We start from the raw sequence: 16,733 nt of genomic DNA on the forward strand, positions 1-16,733 counted from the left end.
TGCTTTGGGGTCACCATCTGGGAATGTTCTCCCTGTTTTATGGGGGAAGAATGAACATCCATTTTTCTAATATGTAGCCAGCGTATCCCTTGGGGTTTCCATCGGGGGCTCGGCTGACAGGAGCAATGTCTTGACCACCCCTTCCTTAATAGATTAAATAGTTGACTTTCCTCTTGTGATCCATTCAAAGTTCTGTAAGATTCTGTGTTGGCGGTGCGTGCCGTGCTCTGTGCCGGGAGAGGCTGGGGCCGGAGCGGGCAGGATGAGGGTGAAAGGCCACTTTACTCGCTCACTCGGAACATCAGATTGGGTAGTTGAGCATTTAGGAGGCATAAGAATCTATGGGGAAGACAAGTTAGCCATTAGCAGACTTCCCACTCAGAAGAGGTTTTAGCCACAGATAAATATCCGTCATGCAGACAGAAAGCGGGGGGGGGGTTTGCTCCCCATCTGGAGACCCAAGCGCTCTGCATGGGGTACAGTATCACTCAAGTGCATCCTCTTCTCCTGGGGGCAGTTTCCCTCCCTGTAGGATGAGGGGCGTGGCCTTGCCTTACCTGGACCCTCCAGGTGCAATACTTCCCTAACAAAACCCATGTGTTGGGGCTTCCCTGGTGGCGCAGTGGTTGAGAGTCCGCCTGCCGATGCAGGGGACACGGGTTCGTGCCCCGGTCCTGGAGGATCCCACATGCCGCGGAGCGGCTAGGCCCGTGAGCCATGGCCGCTGGGCCTGCGCGTCCGGAGCCTGTGCTCCGCAACGGGAGAGGCCATGGCAGTGGGAGGCCCGCGTACCGCAAAAAAAAAACAGAAAACAAAAAAACCCATGTGTTGGCACTTCACCTTTTCCTGCATCAGGTTAAACACTTCTCCTTCTTCCAAAATCTGCAGGTTTGAGCATCTGCTGCTGTTACCTGAGGAATTTAAATCTTCTTTGGCCAACTTGCCTTTGCCACTGATAAGCTCTTGGGGTTTGGGGAGGTCATTGAATCCCTCCCTACGCCCTTTCCCTAAAACTGGGCTCTGTTAGTGGGCAGGACCTGGATCCTCTAGAAGCCAACAGTGATCTGGTCCGATGTGGTCTTCGGGGGGCACCGGTGCTTGTCATCAACATCGTTTCATCCACCTTGCTGCACTGTTGCCCACCCAAACCACGGTTTACTACACAGTGGCCTCAGGGGAAGAATTTGTCACCATGGGCATCTTATCTCCTCCTGGTTAAACTGATGAAATGCTTTGTCTCTTCAAGGCAGGATGTTAGATGCTTTATACTTAATCTCACAACGCTGAGAGTAGATAATATTCACATTTACAGATGAGGGAACTGAGGCTCAGAAAGGTTACAGGCCCCAAAGTCAGTGTGCTTTCCTGCTGCCTCGGCCTGATATGTATTGTTCAAGGCCCGGGACTTGGGTCGGAGCCCAGGACCTAGGCGGCAGAGGTGAACTGCCGTAGACACATGAAGCTTCTCAGCACAGTTTGCATCCATTCGGGTGGAGGATGTCCCCAGCAGTGCCGTTTGCATCCCCCTTCATAATATTCTAGTATTGTGTTGGTCTCCATAGTCTTACTTTAACCTCGCAGTCTAGACAAGAATTCCCAAGCTCAGCGTTCGTTTTATGGGGATCTGCTTACCTGAACAGGCAGGTGGCCTGGCAGTCTGTCCTTCAGCGGAGGGACGTCTAAGAAGTGATAGCATTTCAGCTCACACTCCAAAGTCCAGCGAGACTCAAAAATTGGGAGGGCTCTGTAAATACAAGGCAACTCTGATCTTTCCAGAAGTGTGCTAGGAGGCCCTGCAGTGGAACAGGGTGGCTTCAAATCCTGACCACTGCAGTCCTTTTGGTGTCTCTCCAGGAGGGAACTTGGGCTCCAGCCAGTGTCAGACTGACTTGAAGTCCTGCCGTCCACGCTTCTTAGCTCTGCAATCTCTTATAAGATGCCACACTGTAAAACAGGCAAACTACAAACGTATCCTTCAGTTGTCCTGAGGATGAAATGAGATGATGCCTGTAAATGCCCACCCACCATCGGCTCAGCGTAGACATTAATGGCCTCATTAATAGCATCATTATTACCATCCATATGTGCCCTGCCCATCTATAGGGTTCACAGGGTTACTAAACCAGGGAGGTGTTGAGCAGTCAGGCTCCGTTGATATAAACGAGTTTTGCCTGCGTTTGTACTTTCTGTACATGAATTGTCTCTCATTTTTCATGCAGGCTTGGTGGAATCATTTCAGAACCGGAGGGCAGCTTTTGAGATTAACACGTGGTCTCCGGAGTTCTTGCAGGAGCCAGGCTTTGTCCTGGTGTTGCCCTATCATTACAGTTTTTTTAGGAGGCAGATGGAGAGGAGCTGTGTGAGCCCGAGGACCCTTAGGACCCTGTTTCGTGCGCTGAGTCAAACAGCACAACCCCCCAGCATGGAGTTTCAGCAGAGTCCCAGCCTCCCATCCTCCCTCAACTTGGCAGTAAAACGCCCTGTTCTTCCACTCATTCCGATGATTTATATTCTCTCTGGGCGTCTAATATTAAACAGGGGAATTCCGACATGTTCCATAACACATTTACTGTAACTTGATACCATGAACTAAACTTGCTGTTATTTATCATTTCTTTTTATTTTCTCTCATTCCAGCATAAAGCCAAGGTAGAAGCAATGACCCTGGACCTCGCTCTGCTCCATAGCGTGCAGCATTTTGCTCAAGCGTTCAAGGCCAAGAATGTGTGAGTGTTCCAGTGGAGGGTTATAGATCATAATAGCTTGTATTATAATGTCTTTATCAGATGAACACAATGGGGAGGCCGGAAGGCTATTGTGTTGTCTTGGCGTCCAGACGGGAGGCTCATTTATATTGGCCCAGTGAAGGTGTACCGTATTTTCTTGACTCTGAGTCACCCTCATTTTGAGATGCGTCATCAATCTCATAACAGCCTCCCAGATAAAAAGGGAAAGACGGTACGAAGCAGCAGTAAAAGCGGCTCCTAAAAGCCACCCGATTGTAAGCTGCATCCTGATTACAGATATTTTTGCAATGCCTCCCAGAATCGAGGAAAAGTGTATTTTAATTGCACTCGGAAACAAGTAAGGTCAGCTCTCCAGTCCTGCAAGGGGACTGAACGTCAGAGCACGAGAAGAAGGTTCTGCTGTTTCACAAACCTGCGGTGATTTTACGTGGTGCGTGAATGTGGTTCCAAAAGCATGGACTCACATCATGAGAAACTTCCTCCTTTTTATTCCCTCATCTTTCTCAGACTTTCAAAATGCCTGAAGGAGTAAGCCTTCGCTAGGGACCGGCAGATTTTTTTGCCATCACTGCCAACATCTTTCTAACGGAGCAGCCCTCAGAGCCAGAGCTGAGGAAAGCAGTGGTGGTTAGCTTCATTTTCATTACGATATTTTGTTTCCAAGTGTTTATTTTTACAGTTCCCTCATATTATTTAGGGCAGGCAATACTGGTTTCTCATTTAACACAGTGGTTTAAATTTCTTTAACAAATAACTTCATTTAATTTTTCTTTTTCAGTGAGTTGATTTAAACACAGGGATTAAGTTAATAATGGTACAGGAGGTGCCAAGGATAAAACAGTTCCAAAAGGGGCACCGAGTGGCTGAATTCGGAGAACACTGATAAAATGACAAACTGTCTGGGGGTTCGCCTCTGTCGGGGTCGTTGGTTTTATAGTTCTCCACGCAGACGATGGATGTAAGGGGAGGTATCTTAAACCAGATATTCAGATCTGACCCCTCAGTGCTGTCCAGTAGCCAGTTCTTCTTATTTCTCCCTTAGTCTTTCACTCTGTTGTTTTAGACTGTTGAGAAGTCTGTTCTCTAAAGCCCTTTCTGGAGCAATCCTGTAGCCTGAGTACTTGAGGTTGAAATGTGAACTCAGAGTCTGTAGTGGGAGCTGCACCATCCCCGTAGATGCCGGCCCTGCGCTCCTATGAACAGTTGGGTACCGTCCCCATGCAGCCCGCAGACCTAGGCGAGCCCTACTGCGTGCGCTCTTGGCAGTGTTTGGTAGCTGCGAGCCCGTGCCAGTGGTCTCGGAGATCCTCTCTTCAGGATAGAGCAGTAGCTCTTAAGACATTTGCTTTTTTATCCCTTCCTGATTCATTTATCCGCTTGTTCATTCACTTAACACGCATTTAACGCGTGCCTCCAAGGCCCCAGGCTCTCTTCTCGGCTCTGGGAAGAGAGTGGTGGCCGGCAGAAGCCCACTTTACCTCACGCGAACCATTGTCTCAGTGGCCAGCAAGCAGGCAGTGTTTTCCTGCTAGTGACTGACTCTCCTCAACCTTGTATTTCTGTGGTTGTTTGGGAGTGAATAATAATAACCACCACCGTAGCAGCAGTAACAGCTCATTTATTGAGTGCCTATTATGAGCCCCATACCCAGAACCCTTTGCGTGCTTTTTCTGATTTAATTCTCAAAGCAACCCTCGGGGTGGGTGCTGTCATTATGTCTATTACACAGATGAGGAAAATGAGACCGGGGTGGGGGTGAGTTATCTGAAGGCACGTGGCCAGGAAGCAGAGGGGCTGAGATCCCGTGCAGTCGGGCATTCCTGGGCCCCCCTCCTCAGCCACCACGCTGCACTGTCTGTCGTTCTTAATGTGCCAGAAACCGAGATCAGAGAAACTGAGTGACTTTCACAGGGTCACTTGGCAGGTTGGTGGCAGATGTAGGATTTTCCTCCGTTGTGACTCTCCGCTTTCTCCTTGACACCGTGCTGCTCTAGTGGGAGCTGAGCTGCACTGCCTCTTCATGCTTCCTCCAGTCCTGGTTTCAGACCACGTTGGACGGGAACCATTTAGCCGAGGAGAGCCAACTGTTACATAATAGGACTATCTTCCAAGTCAGTCTTAACGGGACCATTAGTTTTTAACCGTTAAGTAATTCAGAAATCATCAAATCCAACTGCCTTCTGTAATCAACAAGCCCAAACTCTGGGAGGAATGCTAGCAGCCATTTTGCCCTAATTCTAGATTTTAGCAAACGACCCTGAAGTTTTGTACTCCTAGGTTCAGAAACAAAGGCGATTTTCCTCTTAGCCAACCCTGTACCACAAACCTCTTTTTATCCGTCTCTCGAGAGTCCAGCATTTTTCATGGGCTTAGAGAAATAGCGTGGTAGTGAAAATACGCATAAAAGACGCGAGCGACTTTCCTTTTGAAACACTGCCAAAGTGAAATCTCTCCTGGATAGGCAGATGACAGTTCAGTCCTTACAGGTCTGTAGATCCTGAGAAGTGTCAGAAGTGAGTTTAAGTGCTGCTGACTGAGCTGCCGTAAAAACACGTGTCACTCTCTGTCATCATCCCCTCCCGTCTTTGGGCATCAAAATTTCCTTGTGTGTAAAGCATAATGACGAATGAAAGAAAGGCTGCCAGTTCCGAACCCATCCCTTTAGATGCCGTTGGACTGAGGTGAGGAAAAACTCTTACACTGAAATTCCATGTGGATGCTACCACATGGAATTCTGTTCTGAAGCCTGCCTGCGAGCACACCAGAAGTATGATCAGGCTCTTTTTACCTTGTGTATCCCCTTGGTTCATGCCCCAGCCCAGGTGTGTCTCCCCGTACCTGGATGGGCAGCAGCGTGTACAGCCTGAGACCTAAAGAGGTAGAAACAGATGTAAATGCAAACCTTGTTGGAAGATCTAGCTCACTGAAGGGCCGGGCCGCCCTCTATCCGCCTTCTACCGGAGGGGATGTAGATTCAGCCTCTTCTGGGATCTCTTCTTCCTCCTTTACTTTGGAGGGGCCGGGGTGGCTGGTGTGGCATGGGGTGGGGACTGAGTCGTTTCCGAATGAGCACTGCTAACAGCGATTATACAGATCATAGCTCCTTTTCGACTTTTTGTGTATTCCGTGCAAGGCGACGTGCTGAGCACCTATTCACGTGTTCTCTCTGTAACTCCTTACAATAACCCCAGGCATTTTTAGTCATTTTTATCTCTGTTTCACATGGAAAGGCTCCAGCTTTTCACAGAGAGGCCAACTCACAGTCCCAACTTTAGCAAGTGGTGGATCCCAAATTTGAGCCCAAGTCTGTCTGAATCCACAACGACCCCTCTTTTCGTTACACCTCACCCTTCAGGCATTTTCTTCAGTGTGGATTTCTGGATTGGTATGAATTGCTGAGAACCAAGTTACTCAAAGTTAGTGGCTTAACACCATTTAAGACAATAAGTATTTCTCTTCTCTCTCTCTCTCTTTCAGTTTGTTTAAATCCGGAATCACATAAGATCAATGCATTTTAACCTATAGGTTTTCCCTCCCTTTCTAAATTTCTTACAAAAAAATTTTAATGCAACATATTTGTTTCAAGGACCACTGTGTCCTCTAGAGTTTTCTGTGGTCTGTACTTCAGTGACTGCATCCCTGTGGTGTCCTTTAACTTGTTCTTTTGTCTTCCACGTTTCCCGTGAAAAGGTAGCTAACTCTAGAGGCTTGGTCAAATTCCTGTTTAATTTTTTGGCAAGAATACTTGGTTGGTGGTCGTGTAGTCTTCCATCAGGAGGATGTGCGTGCCTGCTTGCTAAAGCGTTTTCCTTAAGGCTCTGCCCGCCCTGACCAACCCATTCCTGTGCCTGCTCTCTCTTTGCCCACCCCCTCTTTCATCCATTTCTCCTGTTCTGCTCCACTCACTCTTCTGGGTGGTCAGCCCAGAAAGCCCCAGTCTGCTTTCAGACAGTCCTCCCCAGCATCAGTGGTGGTGGTCGGCCAGTGTGTCTCAGGTCGAATTATTTTGGGTATTACTGGAAAGTTCCAAACCAAAGCCTGTGGTAAGTCCCAACCAAACTGAGTTTTGAAGGGCATTTTTGCTGAAACTGCAGTCCTGGAGAGCAGCCAGACTGCACGCTGCCTCGCAGGCTGAGGTATCATACCATCAGAGTATGAAGAGCTGGGACCCTCACTAATCATGCAGACCAAGTACTGGGATTTTCTGTAATGGGCTCTGAAGCAGCAGTATGTTGTCTGTGATACTTTTGCACAGTTTTATCCCTAGTTCTAACTGCTTAGTTTACCGAAAAGCACTCATTTTGAACAGGGCCTGGAACAGCAGTTCAGGAGCTTCTGGAGCTCTGTAAATATGTTTTCCTTTATCAGATACTGTTTGATAGTTTGCGTCCTATGTATTCCTGAAATAATGGGCATCTGGATTCCAATCCTGGAAGTTGAAAAGTTGGTGATGGCACATAACATAGAAAATGTATTGCTTGGATCTCGGTTACCAATCAGCTCTTATAATATTGACCAAGGGCTTTGAATCATCATGGAAATTAATTGAAATTGATAGTACGATCATATTAAAATAACATGGAGTTCTAAAGATTTCTAGAACTTCATTTTTGGTCGTGGATTTCTGCTTTCTCCTTCCAACTTTCTGTCTCCAGCATAATTTAAAGAAATTAGGCTTTCTTTCACTTAAAAATACTATAGGATAGTGATGTTTAAAAAAAAAAAAATGAAAGAATACTTTTTCTATTCCCTCTTTACTGTTTACACATTTGAGGGGAAAATCTTTAACAAAACTATTCATTTTCACTTTTTACTAAATTACTTTCAGAACTTGAAAGTTCAGGACTTTGAGAATCTACTAATCCCAGATTTAATGTTCTTGGATTCTTATTCCAAATTTTGCTGTCTCAAATCCTTCTTTGGAAGTGGGTGGGCTATAAATTATAAATAAATTCTAAATTTTGAGGGATAAATTACCCTGAAGACCAATGCGTAAATTGCAGCTTCATCTTTCTTCTTCTCCTCAGCTCAGTTTTAAGAGTAATGTTTTAGCCTACATATCTGTGTTACTCTTTGCTCAACATGAGAAATCCATTTCTGGTTTGCCTAACAGAGTATCATGTTGCTTTACTTTTCTACAAAGTATGAAAACTAAAAGAAAAGAATACCAGAGAGGCAGATTTGAGCTGTCATAAACTCTCTAAATCTAGATCTTAATTACGACTTTTTAAGAAAAAATTTTAAAAATCTACAAGTAAATTCTTCCCCCTCCCATAGATTTTCCACCTTGAGGTACTGGAAAAATTCATATTGTGAAGCATTTACTGTATCTAGAAACATCAGGGAAGAACACTTCCATCTGAAGTAAATGTTTTGCCTTCTGAAACTTAACTCTTCAGGCATCAAATGTTTTCATATAATTCTTTAAAAAATATTTCTAAAACAGATTATGTACTGTCATCCCTTATTAAACAAAAATACTAACCCAAAAGAGTAAAGTGCAGGGGTCAGCAGACTTTTTTGTAAAGGTCCAGAGAGTAAACATTTTAGACTTTTCAGGCCGGAAGATCTCTGGTGCAACTACTCACCTCTGCCTTTGTAGCATGAAAGCAGCCGTGGACAGTATTTAAATGGATGAACATGGCTGTGTTCCAATAAAACTTTATTTACAAAGGCAGGAAATGGGCTGGTTATGTCCAGCGGCCATAGTGTGCCAAGCTCTGGTGTAGTGAGAAGAACAGAGTGTTTGGGGATCAGCTGAACTTAGGTTTAAATCCAGGCTCTACTGTTTACTAGCTGTGTGGCCTTGGGCACTCCGTGTCCCCGGGCCTCCCTTTCCAAGTCTATATAAAGCAGGCTCTCGCATAGACTTTTCAGGGTTGTTGAGGAGAAAAGCTGTGATGCGTGAAATAACCAGACACATCTCAGTGCACTGTGCCTGTGACTGTGTGTGCATTTGTTCTTATCTTGATCCTAAAATGATTTGAGAGGTTTTTAAAAATGCATGCAGTATGATACAATACAAATAAGAGATCTATCTAAACAGGGGAAGGGGATCAAAGTGGACTAGTCAGATGTGATCCCAGAGGAGGTGTGGCTCGCATGACGTCTTTACAGTTGTTAAAAAATTGGGCCTAGGAATGAGCTTGGAGATTCCTTGCAACCAAGGGTACAGAGGACATGAGCTTCACGTTGCCCACAAGCTATAAGCATGAGAAACACTGAGCAGAAATATTGTTACTATAGTAATGTTCCACTGAGGATCACGGAGTACTCAGTGCTCCACTGAGTGTTTTTTCCCCTGTTCTTTGTTACTCTTCACCAAGCCTTGGACTTGAGGGATACGTCACAGTTCTCTTTCCGAGCAAGTGGCTTGACTCTGCTTCCTTTGCCATTGCTGCGGTTGTTTCCCTTGGTTTCTTTCCAGATGATTCGAGTGGCCTTATGGGCAGCCTGCTTTGAATAAGTGAGGTATAGTGGGACACAGTAAAAATCGTTAACCTCTGTATCCTGGGATACCAGAGCACTCCGTATGCCTCTTCTCCCCCCCTTTTTTGGTTTATTTAAAAATTTTTTTCCCTTCACGTCTTTATTTATTCAGCGCTTACAACAGTGCCAGGAACTGGGTTAGACATGAGAATTAAACGATTTGCCATCTTCCTTCTCCTGTGCCTTCTCTCTCTCTTAAAATACTTGTGAAGCTTAAGGATTTTTTGATAACTTTACACAGTGATGACTATCTTCAAAAACATATCCTTACTGGAGAAGAATAATTGTTAAATAAATTAAGGGCCACTTTGCAATTAAATTTGTTAGGGGAAAAAAAAGTTTTCAGTGAGCCTTTGCGCCATCCTTAAAAGTCATCACTGCCAAGGAATACGTGAAAATGTATTTGAATTAACCACAGTGATGTTTGCAAAATAAACAGTTTTGATTTCCCAGCAGAATTCTAGGTTCAGCCATCACTATCATGTTTCCGGAAGTCAAAGTGATGTATGTTAATTGAAGACACACACACAAAAACTTCCCTTCCAGTAAGAAGAATCACCCGGCTTTGGAAAGTAGATACGATTACTCTGTGGTTGCCTTCTCCCACCCCCACCAGCCCACCAGTGCATATATAGCCAGTGTTTTGTCTTCAACTCCAGCAAAGAATCCGAACTTTGTTGGTGGCGTTCAACAGTGATCACTTAAAGCAGTGGACTAGAGCATGAGTTGAGGAAGTTTTTCTATAAAAAGAATCAGATAAATAAATATTTATATAAATATCTATATGAATATTTTGACCTTTATGAGCCAGATGGTCTCATTAGCAGCCACTCAGCTAGTGTCGCGTGCCTCTCGAGTGTAGAGCGAGACCACAGTAATCACAGTAATGCAAAAGTAGCCACCGATAATGTGTAAGTGACTGGGCGAGGCTGCGTTCCAATAAAACTTTATTTAGGAGGACAGGAAGTGAGTTGGATTGGGGATTCAGTCTGGGGGGTTGTGGTTTGCTAACCCTTGGAGTAGAACCCCTTGTCCCTTGCAACATATTGGATTGGCCAAAAAGTTCGTTCGGGGCTTTTGGTAAGATGTTACAGAAAAACTGGAATGATCTTTTTGGCCGACGCCGGAAGTCATTTGAAGAGCATCTTGTCTCACTATGAGAAACACGTTCCATTTTGGATTATGTTAGGTTTGGTCCAGATAAATAAGTATATATAGCCAATGTGTGTGCATGGTTTGTTTCATTTCTCTGCAGAAAGCGCTCTGTGTTCCTTAGAGGCTGAGGGAAGAGATAAGAGTTTGAGTAGAACTGTGTGCTGTGCTGAGGCGTGGAAATACCACCATACGGGAAAGCAGGTCAACTAAGACAAGCAGGTATTGTTTAAGTGATGAAGACACTGAAGCCCTGCTTGGGACTTGGAACCCTAAAATGATGATAGTAATTGCTAATATTTATCACCTGTTTATTATTCGTCATGCACAGCTAAGCTCTCATCTGCCACCCCATTTGATCCCCACAAGGACTTCATGGGGGTGGGTCAAAAACTGTAGAAGAAAGGCAGTGTCACATGGTGCAGCCTGATACGATGATCCACCACATTTCCTAGATCAAGAACTCAAGGCTTACAGAGATGAAGGGCCTTGAGCCAGGTCATGCCAGCTAGTAGGTGGTGAGGCTAGAGCTTAGCCCAAAATCTGCTGTGCTGCCGAGCTCTGCTTAGGTGGTGGTTTGGGAAGTCAGAAAGATCTGTCTCATTTGGAAAATGCATCATGTCAGACTCACTGCCTCTGAAGGAGATTTGTCCCAGCAGTAGGTGGAGGACAACCCCTGCCTGCTGGGACAATTGTTAAGATCACTTCAGAGTTGAGGGGGATGCTTCTTCCAGCCATATCCTGTCACCGAGAGGAAATGGTTTTGCTGAAATATGTCTAAAAGAGGTAAACAAACCCAGTCGGAGAGAGGCTCATCCCCTCAGCTAAGGTGCCCAGAACTGTTTCCTACCAGGTGTCTGTCCATGGAGTCTGTATAAGCAGAGGTGGCCCCTATTTACTCGCATGTGCAATCACCTCTGTACATTTACTCCAAGTGTCAGCGTTCATTTCCCCTTGGCTCCTACTTGGCTTCATAATGATGCTCGTGAGGTAGACAGAAGAAGACCAAAGGGTCACCTGGCCGTTCACACATCTGAACTCCCAGGGTGGTGACTCTCAAATGCAAGCCCAGCCCTCATCCTTTCCTGCGGGGAAGAGCCTTGCTTGGTGTCTGGCCACCTGAGCTACAAGCACTGCGCTTGCTGGTGTGGCCCACCGAGGCCTCTGGAGTCTGGTCCATCCTCCTCCTTCATTTGTGGCCATGTCCTCCCAATCCCATGCCTCTGTACTCTGCTCACAGAGATGCTTACAGGTTCTGCCTCCTGACTCGGGGCCTGTGCCCCTGACTTGTGCCACTGCCCGCCTACCTGCCCCTCACCTGCTCCCTGGATGACTTTGTCACATCCTCTATGGAGCCTCCCTTTTCCCATCCTCTTACCTTCACACCATGGTTGAATTGATGAGTCACTTCTCAGAGCATCAACCACACACCCAATCATCGTGCTTGGAATACTTTGGGGACGCTTTCCTCTATATTGATTTTCCTTTGTTAGACTGAGCCCCAGAGAAGCAGAAACCTTGGCTAATTCATCTTTGTCTTAGCTCTGAATTCCTGTTCCACACCTTACCAAGATGGTGACCTTGGCAAATTCCTTAATCTCTCTGATCCTCAGTTTCTTCATCAGTGAAAGTGGGAGGTGATGGTAATACCCTTGCAGGGTGGTTGAAAGGATTAAATAGCAAAATGTGTATAAAACGTAGTACCTGATACCTAGTAAACCTTTAATACATTTCAGGTTGTATCATCATTTTTGTTACCATCATCCGTGGCAATTGTTACCTTTACTGCCATATAGTAAACTCAAGGAAGGGGATGGATAGGTGGATGGGTGGGTGGGGGCAGGGAAAGAGGGAGGGAGGGAAGCCAAAAATGGAAACACATTGTTCCATTTGGTGAACTGAACTTTGCTTTTAAGGTGCCAATTCTCAGCCATTCAAAGTTGTTGAATTGGTACCTCCTTGGGTGGTATGGAGATTATACGTTTGTAAATCTTGGGAAACAAATTTTAAAGTCATCCTGTATAATAGTTATTTCAGGCACATAGCATACAACTGCCCTTCTAACCTGGTGTGGGCCTGGGTCACATGACCAAGCTGTTCTTTGACCCACACAGCCATGGACCCAGCAAACCCGTGATGTTAGGGTTAACATTTGGTGACTCTCAGAGAACTCTTGAGTTGTGTAAGTCTCGGAAAAAAAGCATTTCAGCGTCTGTGGTTCAGAATTCTACTTCCCAGCTTGGCCGATGAATCCGGCTCGGTTTTCCTCCTGGTACCAATAACCACCCTCATTGTCATGTCGGAATTCTCCTCTCACCTGTAATTGACCTGTTGGGAAGTGGTGCTTAAACCACACTGAAATCGCATTTTCATAACTTGGGAACCGTCTGTTTTCTTCCCCCCAGTAAATTGTTGAGAAGCTAATTCTTGTCAGCCGAAGAACTTGAATACCCGTTTGAAATAAATCACCAGCGCTCCACTGTGGCAGCCTGCTGAAAATCCACTTGTCACTGCACTGTGTGTTTAATATTGTGAGTCATTCTTTTTCTTCATTTTGTGAGAAAAAACCCAATATCTTGTCATCCCCCAAAATATAAATGGATCCTCTTGATTAGTGGCAAAGTTCTTCAGCCTGCCTTCTAAGCTTCATATGCTGTTACAGTTCAGTCACTGAGCCATAGTCAAACAGGTATTTGAGCCGACATTAGGCAATAGTTGATAACCAGAAATAGAACGAAGCAAAAGGTTGTCTCAGAAGTACAAGTAATGGGTAAGTCGACCAGTGGTAGAAGTTTGGGAAATGGATCTTGGTGGAATGTCTCCCGCTAAAAGGAGAGCAGTGCCTCGATTTCTCATGTAAGATCAGCAAACTCCCAAGAGACTGTCACCATGGTTCCCAGCTTGGCTGTGCGTGGAATCAGCTGGAATCCAGTAATCCGTTGCGTATAGGTAAAAGCATTTAACCAACGTTGAATTCTCGGATGCTAGGTCCCTTCTAATTTTATTGTTGCTATTATAAGCACTATGAAAATGGCCTGCACATATCTCTTTTTGGTTCTCTAATTTCCTTAGGATCAATTCTTAGAAGAGCAGTTGTGGCGTGGAAGCATATGACTATCTCTTTCTACTTCTGATCTGTGAAAGCAAATTACTCTCCAGGAAAGTTATGTGTAATTCTCATCTCTTCATCAAACACTAGGCAGTGCCGTTTAGATCTGAAGTATTTGTAAAAGTGGCGTTTAATTACAGTCAAATGTTTAGTACTGAAGACAAGGTTTCTCTCTATTAGGGAAGGTCTTTTTTCAGTTGCTTTGTCATGTCATCTGAGCCCATTGCAGTCATGGAGAGGAGAAACCACTTCTCGGTGGGGACAGAAGGAGACACCTTAGGTGTCCTTCACTGGTGCAGAGGCGTGGAGTTGCTCCGTGGAGCTGAGCAGTGGGTCAGGGGGACTGGGCACTGGACCAGGAGTCAGGGAGGACCAGCTGTTGTCCAGCTCTCTCACTCACCATTGTGTCCTGGTCGCTCTTTGTCTTGGATGGTGATGCCCTAGGCTCCTCCTCGGGTCTTTCCAGTAGTAGAAGCACAGTTCCATCATGCAGCTCTGCTGATTTTTCCAGAACTTCCTCTGACTCAGCTGTGCTCTGAAGCAGGACTTGCCTCTCTGTCAGGGGGAAGGCTTCACATGTTCATCGTAGAGAAGAGCTTGCTGTGACCTTTAAAGACCCAGGTACCAAAGTAGATTTCAGTCCCAGGCTCCTCAGGCCTGTTTGACCTTCAGGTGTCTTGGACCAGGCAGTTCGTCTTTTTCTCTCATCCTGTGGGCGGGTTTTCCAAGCTGAGTGGAGTTTTGCATCAGGTCCACTTCTTATTTATTTGCAGCTCGTCCCCTTCCGCCCCATCGGAAGAGGGGGGCTTTGCCGTTCAGTTCCCGCTGTGGCTTCCCGTCCTGCGTTTCTCATTGCGCGTGTCTTCTTGGGGGTGGTTTTTGATGCAATCACTTTGGCCTTAATTCTATTTTGTTTTAAAAGGTTTAACTGCCTTTATGATTTTTCAAACAGATGTTAATTGCTGTTATTTGGATATTTATTTTGGCATTATGAATAAATGTTATTTTATACAAGTTCCGTGACCACAAAGATAGTACATGCCCATTGTAGGACGTTTGAAAGAATATGGACAAGAGTAATTGTGAACATGAAAACTGTCCATTTTCCTGGCCCTCCCTTAATTTGTCTTTATTTCTTGGAATTTTTTCTGGGGTCATTTTTCAAATACACATAAGAAAGAAAAGAGTTATAATGGACCTTCCCATACCTTTCACCCATCTTCTGTAAGTATCTACATATGGTCAGTTTCGTTCAGTCTTCAGCCCCTCTCTTGCTCGATTATTTTATTTTTATAAATTTATTTTATTTTTGGCTGCATTGGGTCTTCATTGCTGTGTGCGGGCGTTCTCTAGTTGTGGTGAGTGGGGGCTACTCTTCCTTGCGGTGTGCGTGCTTCTCATTGCAGTGGCTTCTCTTGTTGCGGAGCATGGGCTCTAGGCACGCGGGCTTCAGTAGTTGCGGCGTATGGGCTCGGTAGTTGTGGCTCGTGGGCTCTAGAGCACAGGCTCAGTAGTTGTCGCGCACTGGCTTAGTTGCTCTGCGGTATGTGGGATCTTCCCGGACCAGGGCTTGAACCCGTGTCCCCTGCATTGGCAGGCGGATTCTTAACCACTGCGCCACCAGGGAAGCCCGCTAGATTATTTTAAAGCACATCTAAGACAACATAAATATTCATCCATGAATACACTATGACTACCCCTCTGTTATCACCACTGTTTGTATCTTAGAATATCACCTTCTGATTTTTTACTTTTAATAGAATGATAGGCATGCTATAGAAAAGACATTAAATATGTATGTGTATAAAGATATATTTCAAATATTTTTGAAAAAAATGTTTCTAATACATTTTTCCCCAAGGTTTTCCACAGTCAGTGGAGATTGTAAATTAGAAAAATAATACGATAAGGTCAGAGAAAATATAGTGAATAATATGTCAAGGAAAGAAACAGATTTTTAAAAATTTCAACCTAATCTTTGAAACAGTGGCTAAAATTTGGATGTTGAGAAATGAATTCAACTTGACACGGTAAAATTCTAATAATAGGCTGAAATAATGTCACAGACTAAAATCATGTACCTTTGTGTAACCTATCAATTGTCTAAAAAAGGAAATGCAACCTTACTTTCTCTGAACTGACTCTATCTTGCTTGAGTCCCAGTTTCCATTCGTGGTGGAAGCATGGGGAAAAGTGAACAGGGACTGGAGAGCTGTCAGCCACAGCTGCCCGGCAGGGGAGGGGGGCAGGGGTGTGTGGGTGAGATGGTGACCACTTAAGTCATTGTGAGAATGTACAGCAGGCTTCTCAGAGCCCAGGAAGTTAGTTCTATTTTTAGTTGAGATTTAATGTACGTACTTGAAAATTCACCACCTTGAAGTATACAGTCTGATGGTTTTTAGTTGTGTTCACATCTAGAAAGAAACCCCATCCCCGTACTGGTTAGCGGTCATTCCCCATCCTTCCACCCCCTCCAGCCCTAGGCAAGCACTCATCTTTCTCTCTCTCCCAATTTGCCCATTCTGGACATTTCATATGGATGGAATCACACCATGTGTGGTCTTTTGTGAGCGGCTTCTTTCACTTAGTATGTTTTCAAGGTTCATGCACATTGTAGCATGGCGCTTCTTCATTGCCTTTTATGGCTGAAGAGTATTCCGTCATATGGATAGAGACCACATTTTGTTTATTCATTCATCAGTTGATGGACATGTGTGTTTTTTCCACTTTTTGGCTACTGTAAATAATGCTGCCATGAACATTATTCTCATTCTGCCCTCTGGGAAGACATTGTGATACTTGGAGGCTAAAGGTGTTGGAAGGTAGGCTGGTGGGGACAGTGAAACATCTCTTTGGGAATCAGCATTCCTCCCAGGCTCAACACCAAGACCCTTTCTGAGCCCCTCTTGAATGAGTGTCCATTGGGACATGCCCAGTGGTCTTGTAATCACTAAGGAAGCAGGTCTCCTGGGGAGAAGTTTTCCAGTCCACACCTATCATAGCCAACAGGAGACCCAAGATGTTGATCCTTGTTTGGTTTAAGAAGAGGACATTAGCACAAAGTGACAGGCTGAATCCAACTTGGGCTCAATTATTTCGTAAAGCTCTTTGTTTATTTGACCTCCCGTGACCCAGAAAATAATTCTAACCAATCAGTGCCGACTCCCTTTGGCGCCAGGGTCCACTTGCTTTACAGATAATGACAGACGGGGCCACACGGCCACCGCATATGAATT

At 45.1% G+C, this 16,733-nt stretch overlaps 1 protein-coding gene across 6 annotated transcripts in view; it reads left to right on the forward strand.

The window, feature by feature from the left end:
* Positions 1–16,733, forward strand: part of WWOX (WW domain containing oxidoreductase) — a 982,828-nt gene that overhangs the window by 250,473 nt on the left and 715,622 nt on the right. For all 6 annotated transcript variants that reach the window (XM_089902460.1, XM_089902458.1, XM_022583121.3 and 3 more), the window contains exon 6: positions 2,638–2,726. In XM_089902460.1, coding sequence (XP_089758586.1) covers positions 2,638–2,726 — 89 coding nt within the window. The remainder of the gene's footprint in view (positions 1–2,637; positions 2,727–16,733) is intronic.

The sequence above is a fragment of the Delphinapterus leucas genome, chromosome 20 (genome assembly GCF_059928025.1).
Source record: "Delphinapterus leucas isolate spDelLeu-1000000601 "Yukka" chromosome 20, BTC_Dleu_Yukka2, whole genome shotgun sequence".
NCBI classification, from domain to species: domain Eukaryota; kingdom Metazoa; phylum Chordata; class Mammalia; order Artiodactyla; family Monodontidae; genus Delphinapterus; species Delphinapterus leucas.